Source organism: Bidens hawaiensis, unplaced genomic scaffold, assembly GCF_021521415.1.
Source record: "Bidens hawaiensis isolate Kalapana, Puna unplaced genomic scaffold, B.hawaiensis_p1.1 tig00064756_1, whole genome shotgun sequence".
Classification (NCBI taxonomy): domain Eukaryota; kingdom Viridiplantae; phylum Streptophyta; class Magnoliopsida; order Asterales; family Asteraceae; genus Bidens; species Bidens hawaiensis.
In genome coordinates, this window is record NW_027501554.1 from 2,192 (window position 1) to 24,320 (window position 22,129).

The window sequence follows — 22,129 nt, forward strand, 5'->3', positions numbered from 1 at the left end:
GAAGAAAAAGGTTGGACATCTCTGGATGCAGCTGCATTATACGTAAGTTTATTTGCATATGTCTATAGATAAATAGTCATTATTTGGTAAATAATTAATTGATTGTATTTGTCTCTTTTTCCTAAAAGGAAGAGATGATTAAGCTAAGAAATCAGCATTCTTTGGAATCAATGAGTGACAAGTCGATTATTGAGAGTGTACTTGGACGAAGCTCTGTTCGTTTGCATGGATGGGGACGTGATCCGGTTATTGCTAAAAACACCATGGGAGCCACCCAAAAATCAAAGCGCCCAACTTATGATGAGCTAGTGGATGCACTTGAAATAGTTAAAGGTAAATGTGCATTTATGGAACAAACACTAATTGCAAATAATATCATGCCACCACCAAGCGCATCAGGACAATCTCAAGAAGATACATCAGGGTGCGGTGAAAATACCGATGAGTGAAGTAGTTTTGTTATTTTCTATTAACTTGTTTGGACTTATGAATGCCTTTTGTTTTGTTAGTTCAAGTATTTCAATTTATGTAACTAGTATTCTCATTTTGGGGTTTGAACAATGATGTTTTAACATGTTTTTAAATAAGAATGGTAATTTGGTCATAGATGTGTTTATATCATTTTTGTATGTATTTTATTATCATTATCTACATGTATTGTGGTTATTGTCCACACATATGTATACTTCTTTCTACACATACTAAAATCAACACCTAGACATCGACCACTTTGCCTACACATAATAATACTTTTACCCACACATATATTCCAGACACGTGTCATCATCATAGGCCACGTCACTAGCCACATCACCCGCCATGTCACGTGCCATGTCACACGCCATGTCAGCTGACATTCAAGCACATGGTTACACTTCTAACCACACATATATATTAGTTTTAGCTACACATATATGTGTAGGTATAAATCATGTATACCTACACATAACAGATGTGTGGGTGATGATCTATCTCAACAGTCGCGAGTCTACACATAGTGACACTTAATTTATGTGTAGGTAAAGAAAAATATCAACATATGATAAGCTATTACCCACACATACTATGTGTGGGTAAACACCCAAATTTATTGTAGTGAACCTTGACAGTGTCAGTTCATGGTAATTGAGTATGACCTTATACCTCACTAGTATTAATACTTATAATTGATGAACTGTCGATCGAGGTGTATGTGTTGCATGAGAGTTTGCTTGAGGGCAAGCAAATTGATAAGTGTAAGGATGTGATGTGTAGGTAAAAATATGTGCGTTAAGTGTCTAATTTCGTGTGTTTTAATTAGTTAAATATTGTGAACACGAGTACTTTGAGTGTGTTTGTGGTTACAGCTGTGCGGAGCTTAAAGAAGCTAATTTGGATCATTCATGATGGAGTGTAAATGAAAGTAATGATCTATGAGATGATACAGAATTGAAATACGAAGACATAGCCACAAACGGGGAGGAAAACGGAGTTGAAAAGTAGATTCTATGAAGAAAACAGTATTTGGTCTGGTAGCACCGTAAAGCATAGTTCAAGAACCGTAAGTACGGTGGTCAGACTGTAGCTTACGGTCTGGTCTGACGAAAAAAGGGATTTTGGTGATTTTCTTCTATATTTAAAGCCCTAAATCCCTAAAGTCGAGGGGATTCAATAATTATCAGTTGTGGGACTTCTTGGAGGCCATCTTACACCACCAACACTCATACTAATCACAAGATTGATCTATGAACACCTTCTCCAATACAATCATCAAGAGCATGAAGATCAAGATGCAAGGCTAAAGGCTTCAAAACCATCTTCGGGTGTAGGGTTGAGTTGCATGTTAGATTTTGTTATTCTATACTTTAACTTTGGATTTGTAATTGATCAATCATTCTGTTAATCAATTCTTTGTGTTTGCTTTTGTGCTTAAACGGTTTTTATTAATTGATTACTTAATCTTTTGTTAGTTAATTGATTTGTGGTCATCAACAGTTAGGATTAAGTTCTTTCGTCACTGACCCGTTTATCGTTAACCATATTATTGATTTTGTGTTTCAATAAGTAAAACCGACTATCAAATAGATTTTCATTAAGTCGTGTCAATTGTTTGGATTCAGTTCTGACGATCAACATAGCCAATCGTTAAGTATTTTGATTTACATATTTTATAAGAAACCGTCCAAAGAAGTTTATCAATTCCTTAACTTGTTGCAAAACCCGAACCCTGGAGTTTGGTTATTTTTATATTATTGTTTACAAACTAATCAACTAAACTGCTTGACATCGTTAGTCCACTTTAATTATTTTTATTATAAAATTTGAGTTTCACTTTCACTTTCCACTGATTCCCTGTGGATTCGACACCTTACTTGCCCTAGCTAGTAAATGTATTTTATAAGTGTTTTTGATTGACCTTTCACATCAATCACGCAACACATAGCAAGTACTGAAGCTTCAACAAATTGATCGAAACACGATTCCTGAAGAACGAAGTAGAGCTAAGGAACCAGAAGGTGTCCTTACAAAACATCAAAAACCAAGTAGTCCAGTTACTCCCTAGTAACACGTTTACTAACCCAAACACTTAAGTCAATTCCATAACCATAAAAAGTGACAAAACTGCCACAGAAAACTCACAAGTCACACCTATCCAATCTGAATGTGAGACTGAGGTTCTTGAAATACCTAATAATCAACCGAATCCAACTACTCCTAAAACTGTCAAAGAACCCGTGAAACCGTATGTTCCACCAATTCCTTATCTAGCCCGACTGAAGAAGGAATAAATGGAGGCACAATATGACAAAATCCTAGAACTAATTAAGTAATTATATATCAACCTTCCATTCATAGAAGTCGTTTCCCAAATGCCAAAATATGCAAAGTTAGGTTGGGCTGATTTGCGGATGCTTATTTTAAATGTAATATATATATATAGGGAGGGGATCATGAGAGAACTCCATTTTTATGGAGAGAACTAGAGAACTAATAATGAAGTATTTTTAATTTAATTAAAAAAAATATTTTTAAATTTTTTTTTCTTTCATCCTTCTTATATGTTGTTATTCTTCACCACAAAAAAAAATAAAAAAAAAAATTTAACGAGAAATGCATATATGCAATGCACCGACTTTTTTTATAATGCATACGTGCAATAGTGTGCATTTTGATATTTGAAATAGTGTTGAATAGCATATATATAGTTGTTTGTATTGTTTATTTACAATAGTGTTATATTATATACAAAAATTAAAAAAGAATCGATATAGTGCATATGTGCATTAGTGTTGTATTACATATATGCGATAATGTGTTTTGCATACAATTATTAGTGTCGTATTTGCATATATTCAATAGTGTGTATTGGATAACGCAATTGTGTTATATTATATGCAATAAAACACTATTGTATATATGCAATAGGCATTAGTGCACATATGCACTACAGTACTACACCGACAAGTTTTTCTTTTTTTTATTTTTTAGTATCAATATCATCTTATTAGAATGAGGAAAGAAAAAAATCACAAAATAATTTTTTTTAAATAGTTAAAAATAATTCTTTACTAGTTCTCTAGTTCTCTCTTTAAGAAGAGTTCTCTCTAGATCCTACCCTTATATATATATATATATATATATTATTCATTTATTTATGAAGTTATTTGGGTCAAACACTGGTCCGTCCTACCGGGACGGTCTGATCTTTAACCCGGTAAGAAGTCCGAATCTATATCAAGGTCGTGTCTGAAAAGATTAGTTTAAAATCCTTGAAATGTTAAATTTTGAGATTATAGTTTGATATTGAAACCTTTGAACATTATTTATTTGATATATAATATTGTCAATTGATATTTGAATTCTAATTATATTTATTTTTTTAACATGTATGTTGATGAAATTTTGATGATATTTAAAAAAATAAAATCTTTTTCATTTTACATTTTATCTTGAAACCGAACAACCTGACCCGAGCTAAGCTAAACCCAAATAACCCGAGCTAAGCTAAACCCAAATAACCTGAGCCCGACCTACCTGAAATTTGAATATGTCGGTTATTGAATCACTTTTTCCGAATCAAAACCTTCAACAACCATACTTCAAATTTAAAAATACCCATAACTCTGGAAAAAATACCTAGAAGAACACCCCTAGTTACCTACAAAGCCTACGCTTGTTAGACAAATTTTTAACTTTTTATAGAAACTTTACAATAAATATATAATATCATTTGATATGATAGGTATTAAATTAGGTTTTGAGTTATGATAGCATCAAACTTGTAGTTAAAATATAATAATCCATGGTCCTGATTTTAAGTAACACCAATCATCACATGTTCTTTCCTCTCACTTTCATTTTTCTCTAAAGTGGGATGGCATGCTACCGTCATGAAGATACACGCCATATCTTTGATAGAATAAAAATATATAGGTTTAAAGTATCATACAATATATTTACATGTTATGATAACGGTATTTCTTTTAAGAAACCGAAATTACATAATTTGAAATACACTTTTACTACGTAGAATAATATTGTAATATTGGATCTAATCATTCCAATACTAATACAGGATCACCCAAAACCAAAGGACACTCCAATAAACACACCAAACGTTTTCTTTTCTCTCACATAATAGATGCATAGAAACTTCAATATTTTTTATCTTTCCATGTCCCAAAAGCACACACTAATTAAAAAAGTGTTAAGTGTTATGTCGATCAAACGTTTTCGGTTGATTGAGGTAGTAGAGGTTGGGTAATTGATGACTTGGCATGGCTAGTTATCCTTGGTATGCCATGATCTGTGACGGATTGACTCAATAGCATGAACTTCCTCTCTTCGCTCTTTCCCCACAATACAAGATACAATCCGGTTATGATCAACACAGCTCCAATAATCCTGCACACCACACATTAAATATATCATTCCTTGACCGTGTACGGTTATCATAATAAATAAATTAATAGGATTGTTGTATATTAGGGACCCATAATATATATGATAGTTGTTGAGAACTTTAGATCATGTATGTGATTTGACCCACAATACAGATAATCTTTAGACTATGGGTTGTGCAAGTACATGTGGGTTTGTCTACAACTACATTACTACTATCTCCTAAATTATTTATGGCTCGTTGTACTTAACTTTGAATATGACACATATGAGTAATCAACGTATCATACAAACGTAGTTTTCTTCAACACTAAATGCTTATGATATTGAATGTGTGTGTGAGGGTGTGTGCACGTGTGTGATCGGTTGTGAACTTGTACCCGCCCAAATAAAATTCTTCGCCTAAAGCGACCGAAGCCATGAGAGCAACCACAAGGGTCTGAACCGGTTGATACAAGGCTACAAACACCGGGCCACCTTTGTCAATGCACCATATCTGTACAGCAAATGCAATCCCAGATGCGACCACACCCTGTATTGTAGCATATTAATATTAAATAAATAACCACCTTCATCATATCATTTTCGTCAAAGAAAAATCAAACAAGCGGTGCTAATTAAATTAATAAATTAGTAACTAATTTGAAGTGTTGGTTTTTTTAGGTGATAAAAATGAGCTGGTCACATGTTTATGTTTTTGGGTAATGAGGTTTGGACTAATGAAAGACCTTAATTAAAACACTTTTTCTAAACATTTGTAAATTCTTTTAATTATTTATAGTCTGATAAGTATGATTACAGAAATGATGTGTGTTCTATTATTAACAATGATTTAATTATGAGGTTCTATGTATTTGAACTTTTTGTTATATTAGCTACACGTACATTGCCCCAAATTAAATCATTCATAAGGCCGTCTCCAACCAAAAACCTGACAAACACTATCGCGCTCTGCAAATCACGACATCAGATTTTTATTCGATTTTTAAAAATATGCATGTTCTCTTATAAACCTTAAAAACACGCTTACATATCCTTAACTTTCACATATTTACGACCTTTTATATTTATTTTTCATAATCAAATATAACTAGCTATCAATTAAGTTACTAATATTGAATTAAGTTAATAATAAATTATTTTGTTAGCAAAATAAGTTAGTATATAATGGGTTATTTAAGTTAGACTTCTAAAAATTAACACGTTACATACATCTATATCGTGACCACGGGTATAAATTTTTTTAACAATGTTTTTCTTTTCGTCCGAACCTACTTGTGATGGAATTTGAACCGTCTTCAGTTATTTGACGCTTCACGTCCGACTCAGAAAATTATTTGACGAGTTTAAGTTACTAACCGCATAGAACACGCTAAAGAGCTCGGCACCGGTGTGAATGAGCCAGGCGTTGATATCTCTTTCCATAAACGCAGCCAAAACCAGAAACTGTAGTACACCAAAGAAGCATTGGTACGATGTGAACGAAAGCCGAGCAGGGTACTTTTTTAGGACCGGGGCTTGTAGCACGAGCCACCCGGACCATGACAAGCAATGACCGATCAAAAATATGCACCCAAGGGTCCAACTTTTCCCATTTGCGTCACCAAGTGACTTCAACACCGGTGAAGCTTCCTTAATGCTGTTTAGTGATGGAGACGGGCTGTATATTGTTGGACCTTTGAATAAAGTGATCACTGATGCTCCGGCTATGCAGAATAAAGTTCCGGCCACTTTTGATATCCCATCTTTCCTGTCCAGTCTAACCTTTTCTAACCTGCATACAACGTGAACAAAAGTTATATAATTAATATAGTTTCAAAGAACCTGTTTTTGCAGGGAGCCCAAAATTATTATTATTTGATTCTCTAGATATATATAAAATTAAAAAATATATATTAAAAAAATTTCAAATATAATGTTCATGTTATGTTATAACTACACCACCCTTATCTGATTTCACATCATTGAACGACTGTTCTGATCATGATCATAGACAGTCAGACTTTGATATCTGAATTGCCATTTGAAACAGTATGAGATTAGATGTTAGATGGTTGGTGTAGCTGACCTATAAACCCATTATACTTTATAATGAACATATATACAAAAGTTATTTTTTTCATGTTATTGAAGGGGCCAAGAATTATTTTCTTTTCCATATAACAGGCCCTGAAAGAGGTATGAGAGGTGAGAGCTTGCCGGAGAACGACGGCCATGAGGAATGTGATGGCGGGAACTGAGTTTTGAATGGCGGAGGCGAACGTGGGCGAGGTATTGTCTAATCCCAATAAGTAGAAAGCTTGATTCGCGGTGATCCTGATGAGTTACACAAATTTTAGTTCAGAAAATAACTAAATTAAGTTCAAAACATCAAAGATATCATAATGTAGTTTAATCATCAAGTGTTTGTTTCAATAATCAATATTCATACCCGACTATCGCGAGGAGGAAGAATTGGACAAGAAAGTTAAAGTTAATAGGAGGTCGTTCTTTCCTGTTAGAACATAATTCATGTCAGTATTCATAACTTGTTCAAACCCTAATTGTGTACTTGAATATAAAACGTACTTTTCTAGAAAATAAGCGAATGGGAGGAGGAGGAAGAAGGCGAGGATATTGCGATACACCGGAAACACAATCTTGGAGATGCCCATATTAAGGGCAGCTCTAGAAACAACGTGAAAACCAGCATAACCAAATTGCAAAAGGAGCATGGCTATATGGAGCTGGACCCTTTCTGGGAACCATCCTTTTATTTTATCCGCCATCGTTATACCGCCACCGGTTTCCGCCATCTTGTATAAGTTATTAAATGCACGTATGTGCTCCGGTGAGCTGAGAAAAATGGAAGAGAAGAGGAGGTGGTGGTGGTGGTAATGAAAGGTTTGGGGAGGTATAAATATAGCTCCACCACCTCTCTTCTTATTCTCCAGTTGGAAGAATGGTGGGTCCAAGAAGATAAGTAATGTCAACTGTTAATTGCACTATCTTATAAATAATAAATAAATAACAAAAATAATGATAATGATAATAAACAAGGCTTGTGTATTACAACTATTTTCTTTTTAAATTTTGGTTAACTACACTTCTAGATTTAGTTCGAGTTTAAACGGATAAACTTCTTGGGACACTTTGGTCTCGATTAGCTTGTACCGATACTTTCTATTGTTGTACATAAATAAGAAATAAAATATCATGTTGTTTTAATTCTATAAATACAAATAAACAAAGAAAATATATCAAATATATATGTAAACGAAAGTTTTAAAATCTATGTGGTAGTTTCTTATATTATCTTAAATCACCAGATTACATCATTTGTAAATATAGGCCTCTTATGCATTTGGTCCGAATTCACGGGTATGGATCTCAGTAAATCCAGATATTATTTAAACGAGTTATAGCATCTCGTTAAATGAAAAATTAATCTCACCGGATATTTGATATGAAAATCCTATTAAATAAGGATATACTAAAAATTAATATCTAATTTCTTTAAAATATATATATATATATATATATATATATATATATATATGTTATTTATAATTAGAACCCAATTTTATAGTAAAATAAAAATAAGCGGGTCATGAGTCTTATCAAATCCAGATAGCTTTTAAACTGGATTATAACATAGCATTTATTTATTTGTGAACCCTTTTCATAATCAAATACTAAGTATATTATTAACTTTTTTACAATAAATAAAATTAAAAATCCAAAAATATACGTAAATATTATAAACGAATACTGTAACCCCCCCCCCCCCAATATATATAAGCGAAACCTTTAAAAACTCTCCAGTTGCTCCATACATTCTCTCAAGCCATCATATTACATTATTTGTAAATGGAGGTTTCTCATGCAATTAACCCGAATTCACGGGTATGAGTCTCACCAAACTCATATATATTTTAAACGGGTTATAATATCTCATTAAATTAAAACTTAATCTCATCAAATATTTGATGTGAAAATCTTATAATATAAAATATACTAAAAAATAATATAAGATTTCTTTAAGAAAAATATATGTTATCTAACAATTTTATAGTGAAAAAAAAATAAGTGTGTCATGTGCCTCATCAAACCAAAATAGCTTTTAAACCGTGTTATAACATCTCATTTATATGTGAAACTCTTTCATAATCAAATACTAAGTATATTATTAACTGTTATACAACAAATAAAATTAAAATCTAAAAAAATATATAAATACTGTAAACGAATAATGGAAAACAACCTTAGTAATACAGGGGATAAAAACTAGTGTATATTATATATATATATATATATATATATATATATATATATATATATATATATATATATATGTGTGTGTGTGTGTGTGTGTGTGTGTGTGTGTGTATGTGTGTGTGTGTTTAAGTTCAATAGAGAAATGAAATTACTGCGAGAAATGCGAGAAATAAATATGAGCCACTAGCTTTATTTTAGGTTTTAAAAGCTTAAATATAAATGAAAAATATATAAATGCAACAATAAATGCACACTCTCTCTCCAATTAATACAACAAATATAACCATAATAAATCTCTCTTTAATTAATATATTTACATAATTTAACTATAATAATTAAAAAGATAAAAATATTAATTTAGTTTTATAATTTATTTACATCTTCTTCATTTTATCTAACAAAAATACAATTTATTCATATACTAGTTCTTTATATTAAAAAAAACAATTTCTTTCCACTTAATTTATTAGCATATATCAACGCGTAGTTTTTAACAATAAATATTGAAACATAATTTTTTTTTTCAATTGATATATCTAGAAAAACTATTGTCATAAATAATTAAAAAAATGTCATACAAATGTGTCCATTAAATATAAACAATAAATATACAACCTACACAAAATTATATAACATACACTTGTTTTGAGCAATAAAAACGTACAACATACAAAAAACATACAACTTACAAATTAAATTCGACATCAACAATTATATAAACTACACAAATATACACATATCCTACACGTGTTTAGGTTATATGTTTTTCGTATGTAGGTTATGTTTTCTTATTCTTAGAACAAGTGTGGGTTATATGTTACTGTGTAGGTTGTATATTTCACATTTAATGCAAACATATAATAAGATAGGTTTTTGTATTATTCATCACAATGTAACTACGTGTTGATGGATATTGATAAGTTGAGTTGGAAGAAATAGGTTTTAAATAGAATTTTTTTTAATGTATGAATAAATTGTATTTGTGTATGATGAAATTTTCGTGTGTAGGTTATATGTTTTTCGTGTGCATGTAACTACGTGTTGATGGATATTTATATATTAAGTTGGAAGAAATTTGGATAGAAAATAAATTTTAACGTATGAATAAATTGTACCCGTGTATGATAAATTGTACTTGTGTAGGATAAAAATTTGGATAGAAAATAAATGAATTCTTAATATTTTTAATTATAGTAATTTGATTAGTTATATTAATTGAAGAGATAGATACATTTATAGTTTCTTAATTAATCTTGAAGCTTTTAAAACCTAAAATAAAAATAGTGGCTCATATTCATTTCTCTGATTTCTCGCAGTAATTTCATTTCTCTCTTGAACCATCCTCTACACACACACACACACACACACACACACGAAATCTCCCTAAATTCTCTCAAGCTACCAAATTGCTTTATTTGTAAATAAATGATTCTCATGCATTTGACCCAAATTCACGGGTATGTGTTTCACCAAATCCAGATAGCCAATAAACGGGTTATAACATCTCATTATATTAAAAATTAATCTCATCAAATATTAGATATGAAATTCTTATAAAATAGGGATATACAAAAAATTAATATCCATTTTTTTAAAAAAATATTATTTATAATTATGAAACAATTTTATAGTAAAAAAAAACAGGTCATGGGTCTCACCAAACCCAAGTAAATTTTAAACCGGGTTATAACATCTCATTTATTTATAAAATTTGTTATTCATCAAATACTAAGTATATTATTAACTTTCTTACGATAAATAAAATTAAAATCCTAAAAAATATATAATTATTAGAAACGAAAATGTAAAACAACCTCGTAATACGGAGAATAAACCTAGTAACATATATAAACAAAACCTTTAAAAGCTCTCTGCTTGTTCCCTAAATTCTTTCAAGCCACCAGATTACTTTATTTGTAAATGAAGGATTCTCATGCATTTGAACCGAATTCACGGGTATGAGTCTCACCAAACCCGGATTGCCCTTAAATGAGTTATAACATCTCATCGTATTAGAAATTAATCTAACCAGATATTTGATATGAAAATCTTATAAAATATGGATATACTAAAAATAAATATCTGATTTAAAAAATGATATTATTTATAATTAAGAAACATCTTTATAGTAAAAAAATTAAATAGGTCATGGTCTCACCAAACTTAATTAGCTTTTAAACGGGTAATAACATCTCATTTATTTGTGAAATCATTTCATGATCAAACCTAAAGTATATTATTAACTTTCTTACAATAAATAAAACTAAAATCCAAAAAATATATAAATATTAGACACGAAAAATGAAACACAAACCCTGTAACATAGGGGGGGGGATAAAAGCTAGGATGGATATATATATATATGTTTGTGTGTGTGTGTGTGTGTGTTTAAGTTTAAGAGAGAAGTGATATTAGTGCGACAAATGAATATGAGTCATTAGTTTTATTTTAGGTTTTAAATATTTAAAAATAAATAAAAAAGATATAAATACAACAATAATATAACCATAATAAATCTCTCTCTAATTAATATATGTAACTAATTTAACTATAATAATTAAACATTTAAAAACATTAATTTAGTTTTATTTTTTATTTACACATTCTTCATTTTATTCAACATAAATACAATTTATTCATATAATACTATTTCTTTATATTAACAAAATAATTACCACTCAATTTATTAGTGTATATCAACGTGTTTTTTAACACTAAATATCAATACATAATATATATTGTCTTCAATTTGTATGCCTATAAAAATTATTGTCATAAATAATAATAAAAAAATATCATATAAATGTGTTCATTAAATGTAAAAAATAAATATACAACCTACACAAAGTTATATAACCTACACTTGTTTTGAGCAATAAAAACGTACAACATAAAAAAAACATAAAACTTACATATGTAATTCAACATCAACAATTATATAAACTACTCAAAGATACACATATCCTACACATGCGTAGGTATATGTTTTTCGTATATAGGTTATATGTTTTCTTATTCTTAGAACAAGTGTAAATTATATGTTTTTGTGTAGGTTGTATATTTTTTATTGACATTTAATGCAAACATGTGTAAGATAGTTTTTTGTATTATTCATCACAATGTAACTACGTGTTGATGGATATTGATATGTTGAGTTTGAAGAAATTGGTTTTGAATATAAAGAAATTAATGTATGAATAAATTGTATATGTATAAGATAAAATTTTCGTGTGTAGGTAATATGTTTTTCGTGTGTAGGTTATATGTTTTTGTGTGCATGTGTATTTTATTGATGATGAATTTTGTGTGTAGGTTATATGTTTTTCGTGTGTAGGTTATATGTTGTCTTATTCTTATAACAATTGTAGATTATACGTTTTTGTGTAGGTTGTATGTTTTTTGTTGATATCTAATGCAAACACATGTAAAATAGTTTTTTGGTATTATTCATTATAATGTAAATATGTGTTGATGGGTATTAATATATTGAGTTGCAAGAAATTAGTTTTGGATAAAAAAATTTTTAATATATAAATAAATTATACTTATGTAGGATAAAAACTCAAGACACGAAAAATAAGTTATAAAAATAAATGAGTTCTTAATATTTTTCAATTATAATAATTTAATTAGTTATATTAATTAATTATTATGGTTTATTAGTTATATTAATTGAAGAAAGAGAATTATTGTTACTTTCTTTATTTAGCTTTAAACATTTAATACTTAAAACAAAACTAGTAGCTCATATTAATTTTTCGCATTTCTTGCAGTAATATCATTTTTCTCTTGAACTCATCCTCTCTCTCTCTCTCTCTCTATATATATATATATATATATATATATATATATATATATATATATATATATATATATATATATATATATATATATATATATATATATATAAAAGAGTTCAAATAAAAAACAAGTGTTTTGTGAGAAGTGTGAGAAGAGCTTTAAAATAAAACAAACCACCTAAATATGGCACTATACAATGTAAATATGAAACAATACAACTATTTAGAAACTACCAATTTTAACCACTAGATCATAGATCCAAGGGCCTAGATCTATTCTTATTTTTCTCACAAAAGTATTGTTTTTTACATTAACCCTACCCTATATATATATATATATATATATATATATATATAAGATTAATTTAATTTAAAACCCACATTCAGTGTTAAGAACTCGAAAAAACTTAATGTAACAATTTCCTTTTTTGAAATTTACTTTTTACATATATGTTTTATGTATAAGTTACATGTACAGAAAATATTTTACACAATAAAAGTTTTTCACATAGTATTAACTTTTTATGTAGGTGTAACGAATGTTTATATTACCGTGTAGTAATCACACATATTTATAAGATTTTTTCTCTCTTTTGTATTATTTTTTAATCAGATTTAATATTAGCCACAAATTCCTTACTTATTTAATTGATGGCGTAATTCATATTGATTATTAAAGTTCTTACAACTTATCAAGTTTTCAAATTATCATTTTCTTATATATAGTGAGTTATCGTATAAGAACTAATTATCGTACATTAGATACGCGACTTTATTAATCATCGATTTAAAACTAATTAACACGGTGGTATATAGGGCTGTCACATTTACCCGAAAAAACCCGAACATAGTTAGCTTTTAAACGGGTTATAACATCTCATTTATTTGTGAAATCATCTCATGATCAAACCTAAAGTATATTATTAACTTCCTTACCGTAAATAAAATTAAAATCCAAAAATATATAAATGTTAGTCACGAAAAATGAAACACAAACCCTGTGACATGGGATATATATATATATATATATATTATATATATATATATATATAAGATTAATTTCATTTAAAACCCATATTCAGTGTTAAGAACTCGAAAAAACTCAATGTAACAATTTCCTTTTTTGAAATTTACCTTATACATATACATTTTATGTATAAGTTACATGTACATAAAATATTTTACACAAAAAAAGTTAATTCGGGTTGGTTCTTTGGTTCGAATTCTAGGTTTCGGGTCAACCCGAATAAACTTTTAGTTTTAAAACCATATGTATTTTTAGGTATTATACACTAAGCCTTAGCCGCTAACATTATCATAATTTACCAAATCGATTATTCTCATTACACCTAGTATGAATCGTTTGTTTATTTTTTTATTAATATTTCACTTTAGGACTAAAAGCAACTATAATAAAACACCCTAATCACTGGCACAGTGTAGACAATTATGTTGATCTTGTTTATTATGGTTGAACTTTGTTAAATTTTACTTCTTTTAGGATGTTTTATCTGTTTATTTTGTTTAGTTATTGGTTTATTTACATTATGCGTAAAGAAGAATATGTTACATTTAAATTTAGTAATGTAGTTTTTTCCATAGGATACTTGAAACCCGATTAACCCAACCAGAAAAAACCCGAACCCGAACAACCCGAATCCGAAGAAACCGTGAGAGATTTGGGTTAAGTTTTGGGTCTAAATTTAAAAATTTGAAACCTGAAGAACCCGACCCGAAAAACTCAAAACCGGAAAAACTAACCCGAAGAACACCTCTAGTGGTATAATTTTAATTAACCTAAAATACTTCACGTGTACATCTATCGGTCGGAAAATCAATTACCAATTTCATAATTGTAGATCACGTAGCTTACGTTTACAATCAATTAATTGATACCATGTAAACTAAGGTGATGTTGGTTTTTGAAGACAAAAACTGTATGCAATCTGATATCATCTGATTTTATGTCTGCAACTGAAGATGTGGTCTGAAGATCTGCAATCTGAAAATATAATATTGTTTGTTTTATAAACTGGATATTGTCTACATAAGCTGAAAAATAGTTACCTATCATATATATCACAATAGATATTAGTCATTTAACATTTGTAGAATACTAAAATAATTGGTGGTGGTGTACGAACTATGGAAGTGGGTGGTGGTGGACGATTGGCGGTATACAATTGCGGCATGCGATGAACGGTGGTGGTGGACGGTAGGTGGTGGTGATGGACAGTTGTGGTGGGTGGTGGACGGTGATGGACGGTGATGGGTAGTGGTGGCGGTGGGTGGTGGTGAACGGTGGTTGTGGCTGACGGTGGGTGGTGGTGGTAATGACCGTTGGTGGTGGTGGTGGTAGTGGGTTGTGGGTGGTGGTGGGTGGTGGTGCGTGGTTGACGGTGGTTATGGCGAATGGTGGTGGGTGGCGGCGGCGGACGGTGGGTGGCGGCGGACGGTGGGTGGCGGCGGACGGTGGGTGGTGGTGGTGGTGGTCGGTGGTGGTGGTGGCGCACAATGGGTGGTGGTGGTGATGGACATTGGATGTTGGTAGGGTGATAAAAAGTGTGAAGTGTGAAGAAGTGTGAAGATGATGGACATTAGCTTATTATTTAAAATTATATAAGCAGTTTTCAGATCTTTTTCTTTTTTCTAAACAAACTGTCTTTAGAACTTATGTCTGCACGCCCGCAGACACAACCCTCCTGCAGACGTTTGAAGCAAAGACAAACACAACCTAAATCAATGCTTTGGATCAATAAACAAAATATAATTAAATTTACCGAAATCAAATGTTAAATTAGAGGATGGAAACAAACGCTTTAAACTAAATAATGGATCTTCTCAATTTAACTTTGATTCACAAATTAATTGATCAGAAATCACACTTAAGAGTTACAATGCTTTAAAGCCACATATACAAATTAAATGATCCATGCATAATTACACATTTTAGCGCCTGCAAACTAGAGGTGCACAAATCGGTTTTTTTAAAAAAACCGGTTCGGTTATTAACCGGACCGGTTAATAACCGGTTTTTGTATGTCAAAACCCTAACCGGTCTAACCGGTTAGGACCGGTTTAGAAACCGGTTAGAACCGGTTAATAACCGGTTAACCGGTTTTTTTTTTTAAATAACCGGTTAATAACCGGTTTTTTTCATAATAACCGGTTTTAAAAAAAACCGGTTTTTCCATTAACCGGTTCGTTAACCGGTTTTGGATCTAAAACTTGTAACCGAAATACGAACCGGCGGTTTGTAAACCGGTCAAACCGGTTTTTAAAAAACCGGTTTTCGTAAAAACCGGCAAACCGGTTCCCCAACCGGTTTTTTTGACCATCTCTACTGCAAACAAAAACCATTTTGAGTTTTCAATTAAACAATGTGTTGACGATGATGAAACTAACTTTGATCACAAACTGTACAAAAAATCCGCTAACAAATATGAAAAACGCTCAGAACAAAACTGTTATAATTACTCTCAGAACAAAATTGAATTTTGATTACACATTTTACAAAGAAAAAAAAACACTTAGAACAAAGTTGAATGACGTTCAGAACAAAATTAATAACTTAATGACACTTAGAACACAATTGAAGGATGATGAGATTAACTTTGAATTTGCATTGTACAAAAGTGAATAACGTTCAGAACAAAATTAAATTAAGTTCAGAGCACGATTGACATTCAAATCAATTAAGTGTACTCTCAATTTATGTTCAGACAAATTTCTTTTTCCTTCTGAAATCATGTCTTCGTTTTATTTGAAACAGTTTTTCTTTTTGAACGATTTATAATTTCAGTTTGCAATTCAAGTACATCCATTTGTGACTAATTCTTTGTGATGCATGGGCTGTGTGCGTCATCAGGTTAGGTCAGTGAAGTGTTACTAGAAGATATGTGCAGGTACGGGTGAGATCATTAGCAACAAGGACGAATGGAGTAAACATTTTTCGAATCTTGAACCATTTCTATAAGACCGGAACTAGGGCTTGGTTTGTTTGTTAGGCTTGATTATAATTTTCTTATGAAGAATTCGATAAAAAAAAACTTGGGGTTTACAAAGCTCTCAGTTACAAATCGTTTGGTTTTAACTGTACATTCTAAATAATTACGTATTTGCTTACCTAGTTACCTTTTTGCGTGCATCAACACTAAATACAATTAAGTTTGTAATGCAACTTCAAAAGAGAAAACCAAATATAAGGTTGTGGGGTATACTCTAACCCCAACATAGGTTAAAATGCCACGACACTTTAAAGATGGATTAAACCACTCCCTAATTGTCTTTAATTTGTTAAAAAAGGGCCTAGCATTATGCTTTTAACGGGTTAAAAGGAAAATAACAACACATTAAATTAACAATTACGGAGTAATATTAATAGGGGTGAGATGAAGTTAAAAGGATAAAACCATTTCATTTGCGTGAGCTGGCGTGAAAGAGAGAAAAATGAGTGATGTGGAGTTGAGATGAGTTAGAGTACACCTCATTGCCTAAGATTCATTTTGATTATTAACAACCCAACAATTAATGACGAGGGTAATTAGTCAAAGGAATGTTAAGGCTTAAATTAAGAAAACGGGCATGCGACTATAATGAAAGATGAAAAAGAAGAGAGCAAATGATCGGGTTGGGTTTTTTGAAGCTCTATTTTGTACCCTCCTCCACCCCACCCATGACCCACCCACCCACCCCCATTGATCCATGTTATGTACTTTATAGACATTTTTAAGTCACAAAAAATTATGTCCTTTTAATAATTTCAACAGAAAAATTCAGTCTGTTCCTCGTCATTCTTAATAATTCATGTAAATCCCCCGGCAATAAAAACTAAAATGTGGACATTAGGGAGTAAAATCCAACCATGTATTGATTATAAGAATTCATGTCACGAAAACAAAGATTACCTAAACATTTTGTTTTGACTATTGATGTTTTATTTTTTGTACCATTATTTCTCAAACAATTTTCATAAGGGTGGTGGAAATACATATTTTTCATCCCATCCGCCATTGCAACTCAGTAGTCTCTGCATTAGTGTCATATCATCTTTTCCATCTTATCTCAAAAACATAGAACTATATTCGTTAAATCAATTTTCAACTAACTGATTCAAATACTCGTAAATACTAGGGTTATAACGAATCGAACGTTCGACGAATCGTTCAGCGAGAGGTTCGCATATGTTCGTTTATGAGATGAATGAACATGAACAAAAAAGATTGTTCGGTAAGCTTAACCATCGAACACGAATAGAGGCCGCGTTCGTTTAGTAGTATTCATGAACATTTGATAATGTGTTCGTTTACATCCTTCTACTTACGCCCATTTACGTGCATCCGATAGGTTCGTTTAGGTATGTCCGATTAGGTTCATTTACTACCATTTTACAATTAATATTTTTATTTATTTATTTATATTACTATGTAAACTGTTAAGTTTGGAGAGCTATGTAATATGTTAAGTATTTTTTTTGGATATTTTGTGTATAATACCATATTTGTGCATGAATATGTGTGGATTTATGATTATTATTCTCGAATTAATATTAGCCGTTTAAGTGTGGTTGTCTATTAGTGTCGTTTATGTTTGTTTCTCTGTTAGCGTCATTGATGTTTGTTTGTTCGTAGCATCCGGTTACATCTAATAATGTTCATTAGCGTCTATTTACGTTCATTTACAATATTAAAGAACACACTAATGAACATGAAAAAGCTCTTCCTTATAATGAATGAACATGCACATGAATTTTTGTCTAGTAGAATGTTTGTGAACCATCCATTTATCCAAAAAAAGACTAACAGACAAACACAAAAGGGTCTCGTCTTGTTCCATTCGATTCGTTTACTGCCCTACAAATAACAATTAATAATTATACTAACACTAAGAAAATGGGATACTATACGAGTAGGTGGTGTTTACTATTTGGATTCTTGAAAAGAACATGTGTTATCTCATCGCACTGTTGTGCCTTACGGCGAGTGTTTACGGACGTTGTCCTTATGAGAGGGTTTTCCCAAAACGAAAGACGAGTGTATCCGATATGATGAATTTAGTCAGTAGTCCATGTTGGCTCAATTGTTGTTTGGCCCAAGTGTAAGGCCCAACCCAAGAATTAGGTTTTATTATATTTGGTAATGCCTTGGCTAACAAGTTAGGTTGGTTTATATAAACCGAGTTATGGTTAGACATTAGAGATTGTGAAGTCGGTGTAACCGAGTTAGGGTTCATCAAGAGTCAAACCGAGTTAGGGTTTGAGGGTTTGTAATCAGTTTTTAGAGTGATATTTTATTATTAATATAAACGAGAGTTATTTGTTTAGTTTGTGTGTTGATTATCGATACGGGACTTAAATTGGTATCAGAGCCAAGTTCAAGAAATGTACTGATACATCGGAGCAGCGGCGTGGGTACTGTTACGGCTGCTCAACGAGTAGGTTGTTCGTTCGGCAGCAACTCAAAAACAACGGGTTTCTGATCGGGATTCTGTTGCAGGCAAAAATTTTCTTGTATCAGAATTCGGTTTCTATAGTTATACGGTTTTTGATTGAAAGTCACAAAGTCAACGACAATTGAAAGGTGGTTCAAGGTTTGTTGTAGACTTGCAGCGTGATTTCCAAAGAGTTTCAATTATTATTAGTAATAATAAAGGAATTGAAGATTACAAATTTTGAGTTCAAGGTGTGCACAGTAGGTTACGAAGAATATTATTATTATCATTATTATTATTATTAGTAATAATAATATTTTTGTCACAATTATATTATTGCACAAGATTAGTTGTTTCAAAAGGTATTTGTGATCGGTGTTTTTTGAGAAAACAAGTTCGGTTCTGAAAAGTTGTTCAGGGTTGATTGGTTTGTATTTGTTCCAACGTAGGGGAGCAAGGGAGTTCGACGACGTCAATGGCAGGTGACAAAGAGGAGCCGATAATCCAACCTAAAGCGAGTGGGGGAATATCGTTGCAGGTTCCAAATCTGAATGGAACTAATTACATCACATGACGATTGTGGTGGAAACGATCTTAAATGATCAAGAGTTATGGGAAGTTGTTCAACCGAATGAGGGTGCGGTTATTGATGCGAAGAAGAATAAAACGGCAAGAGCGTTTTTGTTTCAAGTAATAGAAGGTGATATTCTTCTTTAGATTGCTCAATACAATAATGCCCGGGATATATGGACGGCTTTGAAAGCACTGTATGTTGGGGCCAAGCGAGTTCAATAGGACCGACTGCTAACGTTGAAAAGTGAATTTGAGAAACTCAAAATGGTGGAAGACGAGACCATTGATCAGTTTGTAGGAAAGATAACATGTATGCTTACAAAGGCAACTAGTCTAGGTCACGTGTTCGAGCAAGATGTCTTGGTGAAGAAGTTACGGGATGCGGTTCCAGATAAGTACTTTCAACTTGTAGCCTCAATCCAGCAAAGTGTTGATCTCGATAGTATGATGTTTGAATATGCTGTTGGAAGACTTAAGGCGTTTGAGGAACGTCTACGGGGCAGAGAACGCGCTTCAATTTCACAAGGTCAATTACTTTTCAATCGGTCGGAAAGTAGTTATAAAGGAAAGTCTTAAGATCAGTCCGGTAGCCGAGGTAAGGGTTGTCTGAGTTCACAGGGACGTGGAAAAGGCTGTTAAACCGGAGGTCAAGATCGAGATGATGAAAATCAAGATGGTTGTGACAACCGAGATGGTCAACATCGTGGGTCAAGGTATACTGGTCAAAGAAGAACGAAGGATCATCAATGGAAAAGGAAGGATATGTCACAGGTTCAGTGTTACTATTGTGATGAGTTCGATCACTTTGCGTTTACGTGTCCGGAACGTATAAAGAAAAATGAAGAATCTAATTTAAACAAATTTGATGATTTTGATCCAAGTTTATTTATGATTAAAGGTGATCAAAAAACGGTTTTTCTGAATAAAGACGGAGTTATTCCAAAGCATTTCGAAACCGAGCAGATGGAGAAAGATGTTTGGTATCTCGAAAACGGAGCATTGAATCACATGACGGGTAATAAAGCGCATTTTTATGAGTTGCATGAAAAAGTCACGGGAACGGTGAAGTTCGGAGATGAATCTTGTATTGATATTCGGGGAAAAGGGTCGGTCTTAATTGAAGGAAAAACGGGGGAGTAACGTTTGTTGACCGATGTCTACTACATCCCGAGCTTAGAGTGCAATATCATAAATTTTGGTCAACCAACGGAAGGTGGATGCGGGATTCACATGAAACATGATTTGTTAACCATTAAAGATGATATAGGTAAGTTTTTGATGAAGGTGACAAGGACCAAGAATCGATTGTACAAGATTAGCCTCAAGATACAAGTCCCGGTAAACGAGCTATCATTGGAATGAAGAATTTTGCAGATATGGATCTTCAAAGTATTGGACTGAAAGAAGACAAGTCGGTTACGAGTCAGATTCCAGTTAAAGAACCAAGTTCCAAAATTCAAAGTCCAAAGAAGAGTGTTCAAGAAACTATATGCGTGGTCAATAAAATGATTCAAGCCCAAGAGAAGACGTGTAATGATCAAACAAAGCAAGTGTGTCTTCTAGCCAAGTGGAGTCGAAAGAACATTGCAAGAGATCTTGAAAAGCCTCGGGAGAATCAAGAGAATGATGACAAGCGTGAAGTTGAAGACCCGTCAATTTCGAGTAGGAAATTTGGGGGTGAGTCGGGTGACTCGGGTACAACAATTGCGGGGGTGATTGTTTGCTCACTTGTTGTTCGGCCCGAGTGTAAGGCCCAACCCAAGAATTAGGTTTTATTATATTTGGTAATGTCTTGGCTAACAAGTTAGGTTAGTCTATATAAACCGAGTTATAGTTAGACATTAGAGAAGGTGAAGTTGGTGTAACCGAGTTTGGATTCATCAAGAGTTAAACCGAGTTACGGTTTGAGGGTTTGTAATTAGTTTTTAGAGTGATATTTTCTGATTAATATAAACGAGAGTTATTCGTTTAGTTTGTGTGTTGGTTATCGATACGGGAATTAATTCCATTTGATAGATTCGTTGGCCATTAAAAAATAAAAAAACAATCCCAAATAAGATTAAACCATCCATAAAGAATGAGTATGTGAGTGTACGCGATATGCTCTACAAGATTGATCGATGTACTTCATTGGGAACTGTAGCCTTGAAGAATTAATTCATCCAATGGTCTTGAAGAAACACTGATCC

General features: G+C 31.9%; 2 protein-coding genes across 3 annotated transcripts; one reads left to right on the forward strand and one right to left on the reverse strand.

The window, feature by feature from the left end:
* Window positions 1–4,565: 4,565 nt before the first annotated feature.
* On the reverse strand, window positions 4,566–7,722 carry LOC143604330 (protein WALLS ARE THIN 1-like). Of its 2 annotated transcripts, XR_013148271.1 has the most exons (7): window positions 7,450–7,722; window positions 7,313–7,375; window positions 7,081–7,197; window positions 6,241–6,655; window positions 5,262–5,413; window positions 4,634–4,884; window positions 4,566–4,602 (listed from the first exon to the last, which is right to left on the reverse strand). XR_013148271.1 is itself a non-coding variant. In XM_077080844.1 (6 exons), the coding sequence occupies exons 1-6, from the start codon at window positions 7,674–7,676 to the stop codon at window positions 4,704–4,706; spliced, it is 1,155 nt and encodes a 384-aa protein (XP_076936959.1). In that variant the 5' UTR covers window positions 7,677–7,722; the 3' UTR covers window positions 4,566–4,703. The 2 variants fall into 2 exon arrangements, 1 of the variants encoding a protein (XP_076936959.1); XM_077080844.1 differs by having other exon boundaries at window positions 4,566–4,884.
* A 12,482-nt stretch (window positions 7,723–20,204) lies between these two features.
* LOC143604329 (uncharacterized) lies at window positions 20,205–21,080 on the forward strand. The gene is made up of 2 exons (XM_077080843.1): window positions 20,205–20,466; window positions 20,839–21,080. The coding sequence occupies exons 1-2, from the start codon at window positions 20,205–20,207 to the stop codon at window positions 21,078–21,080; spliced, it is 504 nt and encodes a 167-aa protein (XP_076936958.1).
* Window positions 21,081–22,129: the final 1,049 nt, after the last annotated feature.

Bases quoted from the DNA above. Each gene is read 5' to 3' on its own strand.
- LOC143604330 (XM_077080844.1), bottom strand. From the start codon at position 7,676: ATGGCGGAAACCGGTGGCGGTATAACGATGGCGGATAAAATAAAAGGA. The intron at 7,376-7,449 runs GTACGTTTTATA...ATGTTCTAACAG, and splicing joins TTCGCTTATTTTCTAGAAAA to GAAAGAACGACCTCCTATTA. The intron at 4,885-5,261 runs GTACAAGTTCAC...TGTGGTGTGCAG, and splicing joins GAAGAATTTTATTTGGGCGG to GATTATTGGAGCTGTGTTGA.
- LOC143604329 (XM_077080843.1), top strand. From the start codon at position 20,205: ATGGTGGAAGACGAGACCATTGATCAGTTTGTAGGAAAGATAACATGT. The intron at 20,467-20,838 runs GTCAATTACTTT...TTATGATTAAAG, and splicing joins ACGCGCTTCAATTTCACAAG to GTGATCAAAAAACGGTTTTT.